General features: G+C 40.1%; 1 protein-coding gene across 1 annotated transcript in view; it reads left to right on the top strand.

The window, feature by feature from the left end:
- Positions 1-17614, top strand: part of LOC115390401 (protein unc-13 homolog C-like) — a 116786-nt gene that overhangs the window by 70447 nt on the left and 28725 nt on the right. The window contains exons 18-19 of the mRNA XM_030094261.1: positions 582-667; positions 17234-17360. Coding sequence (XP_029950121.1) covers positions 582-667; positions 17234-17360 — 213 coding nt within the window. The remainder of the gene's footprint in view (positions 1-581; positions 668-17233; positions 17361-17614) is intronic.

Genomic DNA, 17614 nt, shown 5'->3' with positions numbered 1-17614 from the left:
GATCAGAAAGCTTCAGCGCAGGCTTGTGAGCACATTCTCATTGGTTTTCCTGTAGAGTCCTGACCGGACAGATCACTACTGATTCAACAAAACTGTTCGACAAATGAGTTTGTTGTGAGAAACGGGGCGGTCCGGAGCAAAACCAAAACATTTCCAGATAAGTTGACCTTTTTCCCACCCGAGGCCCAGTCATCTGTAAACATCCTCCTATCACAGTCTGGAGATAAGGATAATTAAACCATCGACATCCCACGTTGCTGCTTTGACTGAAAATCTATAAACATTTCAAAATCACAGATTACTTGGCAGATAGGTTGCCACCCCGGTCTCCGTCCTTTCCTTTGTCATTTCCTCCTCTGCTCTCTCTCATCTGTAAGCAGCATCTCAATTCCCTCCCAAATTCAACTTGGTTTGGAGATGATGGGGGATTATTAGATTATGAGATTCGCCAACCATGGCCTCTTGCACATCTGTTAAGTCATTTGTTAGAGATTCTGGCTGGGCCGAGCCATCAGGCCGTCCGCTCGAGCGTGTCGCTATCCGGAAGCGAGTCTGATTGGAATCCGTTTCAATTCCGCCAGGTTTCCACAGGAGCTGAACGTGGGCAGGATCAGCGCCGAGATCACGTGGAACCTCTTTGCCCTGGATATGAAGTATGCAATGGAAGGTCAGTGACAATCAGCCGTCATCGCTTTGCACAGGGGTCGCCGTGTGTGTGTGTGTGCGCAAGGACTGAGCAAGAAATGAAGGTGAATGAGCTAAGTCCTGCACATGGTGACCGGTCACTGCTGAATGTAAACCTGTGTTTCTGATATGTATTGATGAGCAGTTGCTGGTTATTTGTTGCTCCCTCGTTCCTGTGTAACCACGCAGGAACACGTTGGAAACGTGGCTGCCTTTCACTTCAGTGTATGTGATTTCTGTTTATTGGCTGGTGTCACAATGTTGTTTATTGGCCGCGTCAGGCTGAGGTCAGCTCTGCTGCCTATCGGGATTATGGTTCCTTGCTTTCACATGATCGATCGCGATAGAAAAACTAGAATTTCCTTTAATCAAGATAAAACATTGATCGAGGGCACAGTCAGTAGCAGATGTAGGATCGGGTTTTTGGTGTCCACGCACGACGGCGACTGCGTGGTTCGGTTGCTTTCACAAGCAATATAAAGCAGGGAAATAAATCTTGCAAAGAAAATGATTTATGGGGTATTTAAGGAGTGAAGTAGTTTACAGGTCAGCATTTGAGTTAAACCTAGTGAGAGAATGGAGGGGAAGCATGTCTATGATTTAGGTCGATGACGAATGGGCAGCTTTTTTAAGCGCTTCCTCTGGTAGGCAGCAGTGCGTTTTGTGAGTCAAATCAATAGATATCTTTTCAAAGATGCATCAATAAATAGGTACACCATACTCTGCTGCTGTTCTTTATGCATTGGTTTTCTATCCTTATTGTGACCTGATAAATACAGGTTATTATATATGGTCATTATGCCACATAATCAGGCTATAAGGAGGATACTGTGCATTTGTGCTGGAGGGAAAAAAGGACTTTTAAATCCAAAAGAAGTAATTAACTATCTGTAATCTAGCATGAATCAAAACAATCAGTCATTTTCATCCTTTGCCACTAATTACTCATGAGAGTACACAGTATTCATCACTTTTTGACAGCTAATTTTAAATGCCACCATGCAAAATATAGTTCACATTTTGTTTTCTTGCAAGTTTTTTCGTGTTTGCTGCAGAATTTGCCAGAGATAACAAAGTCACTGCGATCAAGATGAGCTCTGCGGTCATGAATAACTTGTTTGAATGTAGTCTTTAACTACACTCCGCCAGCGCTCCTCTCCAAAAGCAGTGAATGCCTCCTGGAGGCTGTTTTGAGCTTGGAGCCTGATGGACCAAACATCATGTTGGGTTGTAATCATGTTTCAAGCAAGTAGCAGGTTTTTTAAGACTTTGCTATGCAGGATTCATTCATCACAGTATTAACATGCTGCAGATGTCATTTCAATCTCAGAAACTTATTTGCTACAGTGACAAATATTTTTTATTGGATCTATAGTTACTTAATTTGGGTGCAGAAGACTATATTGCCCAAACTCATAATGTTTTGTTTCTTGGTTTAACTTTGACACCACTTGTTGTCACGCTGTTGTTACTGGGTTTTTGTTGCGTGTGTTATAGTCAAGACTGAACTGCTGAACCACTACAGCAGAGAACAGAATGGTTTGCTTGTCCAACAAGAATAAACCAAGTTAGTAGAAAATTTGGGTTGGTTGACTGAGGTCAAAAAGACTGAAAATGTTGCTCACACGAGAGAGCAGGAGCACCAAAGAGCTTATTGGTAATTTATCCTCATCCACACTGCATATACTGTACCTGCTGCTTTCTCTGTACTAAGCCATCTTGAGTTGCTATAGCAACCAGGTGGTATGTGCAGCCACTGCAAACTGCAGTGTCTTGATACACACACATATATACCTGCATGTGTGTAACACACAGTGATGTAATGTATAGATTCTGTATATGCACTGCTTTTCATTTGAGATTATTCCAAACCTCATCTGTTATTTAGCAGTGAAACTCAATCTGCTCATATGAAAACATGCTGCTGCATCAGCAGCAGGTTTACACATGAACGTTTATTTCTGTGTGAGGAAATGAGCTGGGATTTTAAACACAGTCCCTTATCTTGATCATTCTTTATGATTCCACAGATATTATTTTTATTTACATGTTTGCCAGAATAAATATGGTATCTTTCGTTTGGGTATTTACTGACGGCAGGTTAAATGGTAATAAATCATCTGTTCCTCACTGGGGGTATTGCTGAAGTTATTGAGCCTCAAACTCACATTTTCTCTCATAAATGTTCTGTTAGGTCTTCTTACACCTTAAAGTGAAATGGCATTTTGATTGTAATTTCTGTTTCATCAAACTTCTTTTATATTTCTGTAACGCACAATTTTTTTTAGTTGTTTTCTTTGAAAATATAGTGACCAGTAAAATTATTTTTTCACATTATACAATGCAAAGAAATGTTATTATACATCGTGTACTTCTAATGTCAATATATATTGCATTTCCTAACGCAATAATTTTTATAGCTGAGTTTATTCTGCAGTTCACTTTATTTTGATTCCGGTTTCTCAAACAGGAACACAGAGTCACTGCTTGAGAAACCTTTAGAAAAACAAATCTTTTTTTTAATTCAAACTTTATCTCTTGTTGCAGAGAAGCAAATAAAAAGGTTACTTTTTTCCACAAGAAAACAAAAGGTCAAATAGATATCATGAATTCATGTTGAGTGTTTGCTTATTTGTTTTTGAGTGGCATACCATGATTGCAATATAGAAAAAAGAAAGATTTTATCATTTGAACAGGCACTACGTCTAATTGAAAGCATGTCTTAGTTGTTATAGCATGTCCACAGTTTGTTATAATTTTTTTTATTGTATATTTACAGAGCTTAATTGGGTAAATCCGATGTACTGTACTCAATCTGATAACTACAATACATTGTGATAAGTGGAACATCTATCATAGTTTTCCTGATGCTTCCTGCTGCTTGTTGGAGTGACTCAATACATCGTCATACCTAACGTAAAGTAAGACTAAACAGATTGGTACAAGTTGGAAAACCTTGGTTCGATTACAAGGTTGTCATAGAGATGACATTAAGACTGATGTGTTGTTTCATTCTGCTGATCTGAGGCAATTTGAATTAAAGAGTAATACCTATTGATAGATAGATAGATTTCCAGTGTGGCATTCCAGCTCGCTAAACATGGAACGTGACACGTAAATGTTTAAGCAGATCAATAATCCTACAGAGACGCAAAGAGCAGTTGTGTTGGTGTGTGTGCATCACTGAGTCAGGGCAGCTGGGCATGTGACCACCTAGGGTGTTACTGACTGCTGTCACAGCAGGTTTGCGTAGTGTGTGTATATGTGTGTGTGTGTCTCATTTGCTCGAGGGTGTCCGAGTTACAAAAGGAGACAAGAATCATGGGTGCACTCAGTCACATATACCCTCATTCTCGCTCCTTGAACCTGAACCCTCTTCCCTCCTCTTGTCAGCACGTCACTGGATGCCCACAGCGACGTATGCCACGGCTGTCATGTTCCTCAAAGGAGCACTTTGAATGAATTATTGCTCATTTCTTGTTGGTTCCTGTGGCAGTTACATTTCATTGGGTTGGGTTTGGTGGAGACAGGTTGTTGATTAATCAAAGTAGTTTTTGGCTTGTAAAAATAGGTGAAAATACAATGCATTTATAGATGAAATGCCGACACTGATCTGCTTGTTTTCACCTTGCGTGGAACAGTGACGTGCTATGTTGCATGTGGCATGTTTTCGTTTCCCCAAAATGTAATAAGAAATACATGATCAGAGTGTCCGTATGGCTGTGATGAAGAGGAAAGGGGGAGATGTCTCAGTGCATTTCTACTTTGCATGCAGAGTATGGACAATCTGTGGTGGCGGTGCCCAGACGAACACCCAATACATTCTAATGAACATCTAAACAGTCCCTTATATTAGTCCATTACCATTGTCACATTTCATATCTCAGCCAAGTGAAAATGTACCATGGCAGTATCACATGGACACATTTCCTTTGTCTATTTATACTCCAACAGACTGACTAATATAGAATACCGCCAGACTGTTGTTTGTTTTCTCACACTTTGCATAGTAGAATGTATCAATGCTGCAGAAAGGTGTTCAAGACAATATGATGTTTACATATCACATTTATATATGCAAGATGTGCACACATGCAATGCTCTGTATTGGTATGCACATCTTCCTTCGTGCCCAAACAGCATGTGCTGAAAGTGTGGTACAGCACATAATAAGCGTGCCCAGGTTGCAGCTTGTGTTATCCATCCAGACAAAAGGAAGTAACACAGAGTGACCTCTTTACGTAATGTACATAAAACTGGCAGAGCAGCTAACAGAGACACCCTGAAGGAGGCTCGCCAGAATGTCTTGCTTTTTCGGTCAGTGTGTGTGTGTGTGTGTGTGTGTGTGTGTGTGTGTGTGTGTGCATGCGTGTGCGTGCGCATACGCATGTGCTTGTGCATTACTTAATGAAGTCTTTGATGCATCCTCTTCTTCCTGCTTGGAGGCTCTTTGGTGCTGGTGCAGAAATGGATGCTGCTAAATTTAGCATTTCAGTGAGAATCTCTGAATGTGTGAGAGGGAGCGGGTAGGAGAGACCGAGAGGTAGGAGGGAAGACGGGGGATACAAAAAGACAGAGAGAGAATACAAGAGGTGGAATGTGAAATAATGAATGACTGTATCTAAACTGGCTGCCTCATATATTTATTCACTCAGAGTTTTGCTGTAAACACTTAGGCTGTGTTGGAGGAAATTAAAATTTCAGAATCAAATCCCAGTAGCCGTCATCCGCCTCATTTTCTGTGAAGCTATTTGGTATACTGAGCTTTTAGAGATCCAATGAAACATATTACGGTTCACCTTAAATAGGTTTCTGTCATCATGCAAACACATCTTCAATTCTTAAAATGAAGAGGACTACTTAATAAAAAAAAAGGGAAGAATTTTAAATATTCCCTTGGTAACAAAAGAGTGCTTTAGCAAGAAGTAGATAAGTATTTCCCTTTTTTGGACTTCATAGTAGTTCTGTGATCAAGCTTTACAGTACTCACTGTATAGCTGTTTAATAGCAGGGGTCTCTGGAGCATGTCATTAAATATCCAGCGCTTCAGCGGCCTATTAACTCATCTGCTGTCTCCAAGCGACTTCACTCTACAGAATATTTTAATTGAGTTTCAATTATTGCATCTCGGCACAACTGAGTAGTTTTGTAGTTTTCGTAGTTTTAGTTTTCTGTAGAGAGATGGTGTTTATTGGCGGGGGCGCGGTTATATTTTGTAGCGCCAGTGAAATATGAAAAACCGACCTGCACCTTCACTTCAAGCCTGATCTCTTTGTTCCTCACATAACGCCTTAAAGCTTTTTGTATTAATAGATGTTAGAAAGCACAGAGGTCCTATTTTAGCCATGGGGCAGTGAGTTTAATGCACATGAATATCTTCATCAATGCTTAATAAATCCTCTTCATTTACTACAGTGCTTTCTGCCTGTCCAGTTAAAAAGTAATGTTACATATGGACTTGCTTACAGAACTCCATATATTATATCTGGTGTCACTGTATTTTTCTCATCTAGCCATGTGGAGCTCATATCTCCCCCTTCTGTCAGTGACAGTAACTACAAAAACACACTGGAGGTGCCACGGACAAAAAAAAAAGTTTTTCATGCTATATTGTACTGTTAAATGCCGACATTTTTAACTGGCAGTGATGAGGATAAAACCAGCACTCGATTTTGGAGTTGACTTTAATAGACATTGATTTATGTGAGAGTCCTGCACTGTAGCTTTAATAGAGTGAATGAAAATTATCCGCACTGACACGAGTGGTGTGATGGATTGTGGCTGATCGGTGATCTGTATGGATCACCCGTGGGGATCTGCATGCATGTGATGTGCAAATGAAGTTCAGCCGCTAGTGTCTCAGATATGGCCTCACTACCATTATTAATATGAACGGCAGTCTTTTAAATCGTAATGTGGCTTTGCAGTGGAAAGACACAGACAAAGCAGCTGTGTGAGGGAAGCAGTCGGCTGTAATAAATTGTGAATGATTTATGATCTGTGTAGATTAAACCTCAGCATGTACTTGATCTTCAGATTCATAGCAGATCTGAACTGTGATTTTCTCAAATCTATCTTTACTGCTGCTGTTATTGTAAGGCATTAAATACCTGTCTTCTTATTTCGAAATGTAGGAAATGTACTGAAGAATATCTGTGTGAGTGGCACATGGTTGTATTTTCAACTGACTGCGAGTAAGCATTAGTGACAGTACAGACATGTCCTTTCAAATTGAAATGAAAAGTATTGTATACTGTCGCAGAATTTGTTAATTAGCAAGTAACCCAAGCCCTCAAACTTTAATAAAATTAATCAGTGTCTGAAATGTTAGGCCGCTTTTTAAAACCTTCCATTTTACCGAGTCAAAGCAGACCTTTAACATCAGCGACTCACATGCTTGGTTGTGTCCCGTTTCACTGCATGTTTTTGGAGTCACATCGGCGGTATTTGGTGTCTCTTTTGTCTCTGGAGTTACAGCAGAGCTGTGTCAGTAGGCCCCTCTAATGCAGCTTAGGAGACCCTTTGACAGAACTGGGTCATAAGCCAAGATGAAGGAATTATGTCACAGTGGAAATTACACTGGCCGGTGCTGCCATGTTGGTCCTCCAGTAACTTTGCAGTGCTGAAAGTCTATAGCCGCTGAACAGTAACTGCAGAGTTGAAACGTTGTAGTGAACTGCTGCCACGGTTCATCCTGACATCCCGGCATTTAGATCAATGAAGCAGGGAGTGAGTGAGCCTCCTGTGAGTTGTTCGTCCCTGTGGGCTGCGTCAGACAAGATGAAATCCTCACCGGGGACCTTGAGCCTACTCCTCCCACAGGACGGCCCACACTGTTTACCACCAGCAGGGCACAGAGATACACACACATGCAACAGTGTATCAACGCACACACGTGAACACAGATGTGTTTTATGCATGCAATGGCAGGCAGGCAGGATGATGCTGTTTTGAAAGAATGATTACAATAATGGATCAGACAATCAGAGCATACTTAATAGATCATGCATGTGTTCCACACTGAGTGAAACAGAAAGTAAACGGACTTGGCGTGGTGATTAATCATTATTTTTTCAGACCGTCACACGATCTGTGAAACAGATGTGTTGATTACGACGATCTGTACTGATAGTGTCCCACTAATTGAAGATTCTGATGATATCATCGTGGTGAGATGGTTCCTGCCTCAGTCCTGGGACCAGGACTGTACTGAGTCTGCATGTTCTCCCTTTGTGTTCCTAGTTTCATTCTTTAGTCCACATGAGTTCATGGTAGCAGAAAATAAGCCCACATCCCTGTCCTCTGCGACTTCTTCAAACCCCAAACCACTGCTAGACCAGAGGAGGGCTGTAATGTCCAGGGCTGACCTTTGAGCGTACCTGGTAAACCTTTAATGAGAGGCGAACAACATCACCTCAAGTCACCTTTCAATGTAGAGGACGAGCAGGTCGACTGGGATGATTGAGCTTTTATTTGGTATGTCTTTTTTGTTGTTGTTCACTAACAAAATTGAGGCTGGGAATAGACCAACAGGTAAACACAGAGCTTTACTCCAGAGCTTTCCTCCTTTTTCTCCCCAACAGTCCAGTGATTACTACGGCCGCCCCTCTGAATCTCGATTCCTCCTGCCATCACTCGTAAATAAGACCCAAATATGCTTAATCCCCCTTAAGTTTCGACATATTGTTTCAGTTGTCTTGCTGTCATGTTTGAGGTCTAGTCCCCAGCCTTTTTACGAAACCAATACTGCACTTATTACCAGAACTGAGCAAACTAATGGAGTGCCTGGTCTGGAGTAGTTTCCACATTACAAAGAAGAGCCCAAAAGCTGAAAATGTGTCTCCTTTATTTCCACCACGAAATAGAATTAAACCTGTTTCCGGGCTGACCAGACTGTGGTGTGTTTGCTCTCTCATACTGAGTTACATACTGTGTGTCACATATAGCACAGTACAACAGAAAAAATATGCTGGTTTATGACAGGTTATTTTCATTTTTTTATTGGTTGATTTCCAAAGATTCTCCGTAAACACTATTTTACAGCCTCTTGGCAAATAGACTGTGCTTTCAGTTTTTGCATGTTTTCCAGGTGATCCACTAAGAATGATACCCTGCGTCATTGTGCAGAAACAGAATTCAAATTAGAATTTTGCATGCATTATTGCTTGCATTGGTCATGGAGCGGCTCGATGGAGCAGTGAAACCTCACAATAACAAAATCAAGTATGATACCATAGAGTTCGACACGTTGGAGGAAGAGGTTATGAAACATATCAGCACACTGTGGCGAAACGATCTGAACTGGACAAAAAATTCAATACGGATGATCATTTACCACATAGCCAAAGCTTTGGCAAAAGACACACAACAGAAGAGAGTCAGAGGTGAATGAGAATCTGTCAGCCTAAAGTAGAAGCTTTGAAGTATATTCTACATTTGTGAAAGCAATTGTGCTTTATTGTTTGTGTATTCTATTCTGTGCATCCATCAGTCACAATCCTGAGCACCTCTCTTGAATTGTCAACTTTGGTCCCTAGTTTTCAAATAACTACAGTATCCATTAAACAGGAAATATATTGCAAATAGGAAAATGTTTAAACATTACAGCAAGCTGGTGAATCCACAGAGTCATCCATCATCTTCTGTGCTTTATTCAAGTCAGTGCTGGAACGAATCCAAGCTGGCGATCAGCGAAAGGCAAGATACACTCTAAACAGAGAGCTATCATCACACACACACATACACACACACACACACACACACACACAGAGAGGCATTTTTAATGTCACAGGAAACTTTATACCAGTACAACACAAACACACAGGAAAAACATGCAAACTGTAAACACAGGAACCAGAACCCAGAGTTGAACTGGGAGTATACTCTTTGTGAGCGAGAGTGCTTAACACTGCATCATCGTGTCCGAGTGCTGGTGCGAGCAATGTCATCTGTTAGTTTATCATCCAGTATATGCCGCAGTAATAAGGGTATTTTCCATTTATAAATATATTTATACAATAGCATTTTGGTGGCACATTTCATTTCCGATGAAATTGCCAGTGGGTAATTGTTTTCTGTTTATTGTCTCGCCGTGTGTGGAACAAAATGTTCTCCCTCGTGTACACATCTGCTTTTTGGAAGCGAATTTGGAAAGCTGATGATTGTGAGCAGTGGCTGGAGCGTTAAGTGATGCAGAGAGAAAAGCAATTTCTCATGGAAGTGTGCGAACTGTGTTGATTCAATGCATTTGGGATGTTACTGACACCTGCGCCTGTGGTTCACAATGTGGACGACCCAGAAAACCCAGGGTGAGACCTGGGTGGTCTGGTGTGTACTGGAGAAAAGTGATTACTTTTATAATTTCCTGGTATTGTATGAGGTTCATTTAGGCAGCTGAAAATGAAAGGTTTTTTTGGATTGAAACGCTCCTGTTATCACTTTAAAAAAATCTAACGTGGCAAAGGGAGACAGTCACGGGTCTTTTATTCTTCTTGGACAGTCAAAGATGTCAACTTAAAAAAAATCTGTAACCTCATTTGCATGCATTGCTGTTTCACTTTGCAGCTTTGGATACTTTTGCATCATTCCTGCTTTGCAAAGTACAGAAAGGCCACGTAAATTGATGAGGTATATTCCAAGGTCAGCTGCAGCGCTGCAAGCTGCACCCTTTGTGATGATACAAGAATAGCACACATTAAATTCATGCACATGCTGGCACACATGGTACGTTAAATCCTTTTTTTTTTTTTTTTTTTTTTTTTTCAATGTGTCGGTTCATGTGGCACAACCAGGAGGCCTCTTGTGGCTGAATTAGCATAAATAAGCATAGCGTCATACATAAATATGAATTGACTTACCTTTTTAGATGACAGATGCTGCGTTGGGGAAAAAAATGGCACTTAAACTTGCAAATGAATTTCTGTCACAGCAGTAAGATTCATCAATGAATGATAAATTAATCATATTGAAGTTCACCTGTCAGTGATTAGAGTTTTTTATGGGGATCTTGAGTGTGTTTAAAAACACACAAATTGCTAGTGAATTGCTCGTGAACTTCAAATACAAACATTTTTAAACTATTTACAGATGACTCATTGTGAAATCAGACAGCTTCTGTGTGTATTTTCTGTCGTATTTCTGAAACATTACTCCCCCGGCCTCATTTTCCTTAGATTCGCTCCTTTATTCAAAAGAATCACATTGGACCCAGTGAAAGGAAAATTATTGCTTTCAGGATGTGCAAAGAAGCACATTATGCTCCTCGGTGCCACCGCTCTCTAGAAAGATCATCTTTATCACTCTCAAACTGAAGAGCTTTGAACGACAAATGCTTTCGAGGGCTTCACACTGTTCTAACAACAGGCAGACGCTTCTGGTTTCATACCGCACAGACGAAGATTGAAATAAAAGTCTCATTTGAAAATGCTGGGCTTGCAAAATGAACTGTTCCACCAAGTGAACGTGATGTCTTTGAATCGCCAGTGCTTTTGTTGGTAACGCTGATTAAAGATGATAAGCTTCGTGATCCACAGATCTTATTTTAATGACCCTTAACTTTTCTTGCATGCCCCCACCAGGCCAGGATATCACTTACAGCCAAGAAATACAAACTTTTTTTTTTTTTAAGGAAATTATTGATTTAGATTAAATGAAATATTCATGATCCTTGAAGGACAAACGTTTCCACTTTTATGAACTTTTTTCTTTTTTTCACGATGAGTAAAAACTGAAAGAATGCCCGAACTCCAGTGCTGAAAATGAACAGTCCTTGTAACAAGCTTTAGGATTCTGCATTACATTAAAATGTATGCTGTTAATGCTTTTATCTTTTTATCTTTATAAATCTATTTTTTTTTTTAGTTCTGACCCTAAATACACCAAATCCAACTTCACTTTGGTAAATCCCAGAGAATTTTCCTCGCAGCACCAAACATGTACTGACCTCCCATATGACCGCCATTTTTTCTTCCCCTTCAGGTGACTCTGTGTGCCGTGCGTGCGTGCGTGCGTGCGTGCGTGCGTGAGTGCGTGTCACCTCAGTCATTAAAGTGGCACTGCCACAGTGAATGCCTCTGCTCAGATATTACACATCCTCTGCAGCAGAATGACTGCAGGTCCTCTCTAGTAAAACAATCCCCACTCAATATTCACAGTCTTTAAACCACCTGCTCCTTCCTACAACACCAGACTGAATGGGTGAATCCAGGTGAAACTTCACATCCCTCGGCAATTTCAGCCTTGGAAAATACCTCAGCCGTGAAGGTTAGCTGCTGATGAAAGCAGCGGTATTTTGGAGCGTCGACCTCTCAAAGAAAATAACTGCGCAGCTCCTGAGATTATTGTAGTTTTCATATCAATAATTTGCAGACCATTGCTTCAAATGGTCTCCAACTGTTGCCGCAGGGACTTGAGAAAAGATGTGAAAATCTGGATGAGCAAGTCTGAAAAATGTCATCTTTTTACAATATAAATGATATCTTACATTTTTTATTTGATCTGTTTTACACCAGATTTCTTTTGCAAGAGAGACCTTGTCAGAGCAGGAGCCAGTACAAAAATTACCATTTTAAGACAAAATGAAATAAATGTTTTAAAGTATCTCAATCAAGAGCAGCACTATTAAACCAAGTTTAGATAAATCCATTAAACTCTCTTAAAGCAGATTAATAATAATACCCTTGTTCTCATTGATGAAAATTTGTGTTTCTAGCACAAAATCTCTCTGTAAATCATTGTTCAATTAAGGTTAAGGGTTTAGAAAAACTTATTTTTCTTTTGCCTTTTTCCTATGAAACATCATTCTCAGAACACTTTAGGCAGAACATGTAATTACTGTGATCTTGTGTGAGTTTATTTCTGATTCTCCCTGCCTATAACGTGCTTTCGGCTGTGGTTGCTATGGCACCTCTCTACTTATATTTATCTCCACGCTCGCCAAGACATAATGAAGTCCTTTATATCAGAGACATTTTCTCCGGAGAGACCAGCACTTTCAAAATGACAGTGAAATGTGTTGAAATTACTGCGTTCCGCACAGTTACAAAGTCCCTCTAATGAGCAATGCTTCAATTTAACACATATATTTATAATTATACGTGACAGCATACCTGTGTCATTTTAATGAAGTTTCAGGATAAGTGGAGTTTAAAGGCTGTTCCTACAGCAGCAGCTTGAAAAGAGCCACAGCATCGCTTCTAACGGAAATGTAAAACATGTACAGTATGCCATGGCAGTGTGAATGTATCATTGTACCTGTACTGTGATGCAGTGATAGAGGAAAGGTCACACTTTTATTGAAAAAACACCCGCTTTTTTGGAGTGCTTGGTGCCAATATAAAACCAGCACATTATTGCTAAAAGAAGGAACCAACAGCTTGAAAGACAAACCGAGATCTGGGCGTCGAATTGCTTCTTCGCCAAGAAATGACAGCACCCTGATTTGCATGTGAAGGAAAGCCAGTAAATGAAATAACAGGAGCTTCAGCAGCTTAATGATGATCGGTATTCAATCCACACTGCATATGGCCACATGTTAGATCATGGCAAGGCGGTCAGGAAGCCCCCGATGGCAAAGGTTAGCCTGGCGCTGTTGGGCCCAAACACACAAAAACTGGACAGCCAGGAACTGGAAGAAAATTCTGTGGTCAGAGGAGGATTAGCATCATCTATTTAAAGAGTAAACCAAAGAATTTAGAGGAATTAAAAGCAGTAATTCAAGAAGAATGGGACAAGATTCCCCCTCAACAGTGTGGAAGACTGATGGAGAACATGTCAGCCCGGATTAGAGCTCTGCTTCAGGCTAATGGAAGGAAAACTCAGTACAACGATGATGTGGTGGTTTACTTATTATTTGCTCACTTTTAAACACGTTCTCTATTTCTTGACTTTGATATCAATAATGTTGAGAAACAAACACATTGAAGCTTTCAAGAATTTAGTTTTGTTAGTTTTTATTTGAAACAATGAACAAAACAAGAAAACAAAATGTATTTGTTTGTGTCTGTGTAAGGCAGCCACACCTTTTGCAAAAAATATTTGTTTCACAAATATTTCATATTTGAGGTTGTATAAAATTTATGGATGTCTGAAAACTCGTTTCCACCCCGTATGTTAATTTCATTTGTAAATATAGTTTTTTTGTTTCTTTGTTTGTTTAATTTTTTTTGTTTTTATTTATTTTTGCAATGTATTCAAGGTTTTTATCAGCGATAGAGACACTGATATAGAATTACTCTGTCTTCATTTAGCTGAGATGAAGTCCACACTTGATATGATACTATGTCTCCGATGCAGCTTTCCCACATTCCTCATTTGATCTGTGACAGCTACAAAACCAAGAAGTAAATGCTTTTCTTTTTCATCCTGGCGCAGGGAAGAGAATTGACCTGGCTATTTGCATACTGCATAAAAAGTAGACAAATTTGAAAGAAAGGCTGCGTGAAAAAAGTAATCCAAGACAATGCAAAGTCACAGGCAGCAGCTAAAAGAGAAAGAGACTACAAAGTACACACAGTGGTGACAGGGGTCTGCAATGAAAACACAGCTTTTGCTTGGTGCTGTTTGGAATACTTAATGTGGACTGGCAACGCTGAAAGTGAAATAGGAGATCGAGGTGTTTTTTTTAACTTTTACCTCTGTGGTTGAGAATGTTAAAGCTAGGGTTGGCGATCTGAATTAGATACATTTTTTAAATACTGGTTAAAATGATCTTTATGACCCGATGGGAAGCAATGTTCTTAAAGTAGAGCGGAAAATATCCGCTATCTACAGCAGGAGTAAAACAAGAAAAACAGCAACCGATAGTCTTGCCGGGACACCTTGGCTGTAAACTAATCAAATCCCTTCGTCGTTCGACCTGCCCCCTGCGCGTACATTTCAATGGCGTGCACTGGCCCTGGCCCTGCAACGAAACGTCGTTGCAGAATGGCAGAGAAGAATGTTTGGGGGTTTACTTACCGTTGAGTGCGCCATAACTTGGCGTAGTGCAAATAAAGAAAAACGAAGAAACGAAGCGCTGAGGACAGGTTAGTACTGTAGCAGCGGTGCTCGTGCATGTAAGCGGGTGCGTCCCGTTGGGAGCTCCTCCAATGGGGTGGGAGCTGGGCGGAGCTCGGTGGAGCCTTGGGGAGATGCTACATTCAAACACATGCTAGTTTTCCAAGATCGCCGACCCCAGCTTTAAGTGTGTGCTGCTGAAGTTTATGGTGAAAGTCTGAAAGAGGCTGCTGTCACGGTTCAGTAAACTCTGCTGTTGGTCGTCTGGAGCAGGATGTTTGCCTCAGAACCTGCTCCCGTCTAACAGACAACATTCATTATCTTAAAGGCTAATAGTCGCTTTTTGGGAAACAGCAGTCGGTCACTTTGCTGTGTTGGTCCATCCATCTGTCCATTTTCCATATTCTATCTGAATTTGTGGGTTTATTTTTCTGCTCTATATCCACATTATAGTTGAAGCAGTTCCACAGACACAGTGACTAAAGGCATGGCACACACTGACACACACAAATATACGCATACACACACAGCAGTCCCAATTTAAAGTAATCTTTGATGGAGAAAAGTCTGTTTTATCAGATCTTGAATCAGTAAAACATCTCATTCTCTAATTAGTTTTACCTTTACTTTATCATTTAACACATATTTGTTCTTTCTTTGGTTTTCATGTTTATGAAACAGTATCACAACGTAACCCTCACTTCCAGTTTTGATTCACGATATTTTTTTTCCTTATCTATCCTTCAGTCCTTTTTTTTGTATTGCATAACAGGCATTAAAAGAGGAAAACATGAAAAAACAAAAAGCTAGATAAAATAGACAAAAAGGAAAGACTTGATCTCAGTAAAAAGGGCTCTTGATTTCTGAGAGGGCAAATAGCTGCAAGAAAAAAGGCAAAATTGGTCGGAACGTAACAGCACATTCCCACTTGAGGCTTTTATTTACAGGAAGTGAGTGAAGAAGCCCACTCATCAAAGAAAACAGCAGAAATATCCTTCAGGAGCTACTTCTATCGTTAATGTAGAATACATGTCAGAGCCTGTACTATCTATTTTTATAAGGTTAAAGAGATGTAGTCGATATTTCTTACTTTTACCATAATGTAATTTTTTGCAGTTATTTGAGCTACTAGACAAAAACAAGGTGCATCACAGTGTAATCCTGGTGATCACTCTTACCTTGACACTGGCTCGAGTCTGACTGGGTGGGATTTTTTTTTGTTTTTTGTGTGGAGTTTACATGTTATCCCTGTCTATGTGTGGGTTTTTTTTATTTCACTTTCCTACCACAGCCCAGAAACATGCGTTCAAGGCTGACTGGTGACTCTTAATCACTCATAGACATGAATGTGTCTGTGTGACTGTATTTTTTTTCTGTTGGACTGGTGTCTTATCCCCAAACCATTCCCTCACAGCTCTAAATAGAATAAAAAAAACTTATATAAGACAGATAGATGAACATCAGCACTTGAATAACTTTCCACTCGGTGTCCAGATTTCCATTTATTGAAGTTGACATCAGCAAAGCTGCAGCGCTCAAAGTTTCACTGCAACAGCTGAAATGCTCGTTATGAAAGAAATAAATGAATAAATATGAATGACATGAAAATTGACAGCTGCCGTCTTCCCAGTCACACCCAGGAGAACGTCTCGTCTTATTATCTTCCCTCCTACAAGGCTTCGACGTGCCTCACTCCGTGGACTGTGTGTGCAGACCCTCACAGAGGGACAACGCTCTCTGCTTTGTGTGCAAAGCTAATTTGGGGAATAGTCTTTCATCTATAACCTGTCTTATCTGTGTTGAAAGTGTGTTTTTTGTCTCCACTTTCATGACACAACGCGTTCCCCAGTGATCGCCTGTGCTTTTGTGATATTTCATATTGACCGCATTTCTTCCTTTTTCTCCTCGCGCCATCATCTCAGCTGCAGCCCAACATTGCTTTTAAAGATTTTTTTTCTTTTTCTGTGGAGTTTCTCACATGGTCTTTTCCCTCCTGTCTGAAATCATTTCCCTGGTTTCTTTTTTTTTCTATCCTCACTCGCTCTTTTGCAGCATCCCTATTCTTTTTTATTTTCTCCAGGGGATCTCGTGCAAGTGTTTAATTGTTTTGATATTCTCACAATGAGGTGGACAAATGAGTCAGCAGACATGTCAGCTGACATCAAAGTCTAATCCGTTTTAGCTTTAGTTTGTTTGCAGTCATTCAAAGCTTTTTTTTTTTTTTTTTTTTTTTTTTTTTAACTGTGGTGATGCTCTGCTTTATTTTCCCATTGTCTGATAGCTCAGGGCTGCTCATAATTGAGCCTGTTAAGATGCCAGATTAAAAGCAAACACTGCTGCTCAGGTCTGTTTTATAGGGTTGTGGGAATGTTTGCTTATTAATATTGATCTGTGTGACTTTGGTTCAGTTCTTATCGTATCAGGGGAATGTGTTGAAAAAGACAACGGAAAAAAAAAGGAAACACTGTTTTAGTTTTTTCTTCTTCTTCTGGCTTTTAAACTCATGAATTACCTTTTAACACGTGTGTTTCTTGCTTTTCATTCTCTTTTACAGAACACGAGAAGCACCGCCTATGCAAAAGCACTGAATACATGAATCTCCACTTCAAAGTCAAATGGTTCCATAATGAGTACGTCCGCGAGCTGCCGGCCTTCAAGGGAGTCCCGCCCGAGTATTCACTGTGAGTGTCATGTTATTTACACGGTAACACGTTCACTACATTCACATATACACTAATACTACAATGGAGGAACAACGGCACACGGACTCATGTTAATGGTGGTTTTTATGTTAAATTTCTGTTTAAACTCAGTGGGTTGCAACTCTATAAAGTCATTTTTTAAGCCTTTTTACATCAATGAGGCTGAACTACAAACATCACTACAACACAATGACGTTAAGCAGCAAACGAGCTCCTGTGCATCAACATCTGCT

This window comes from Salarias fasciatus, chromosome 1, assembly GCF_902148845.1.
Source record: "Salarias fasciatus chromosome 1, fSalaFa1.1, whole genome shotgun sequence".
NCBI lineage: Eukaryota > Metazoa > Chordata > Actinopteri > Blenniiformes > Blenniidae > Salarias > Salarias fasciatus.
Note: the sequence above shows the minus strand (reverse complement) of the source record. Positions and strands in the feature narration are given on the sequence as shown.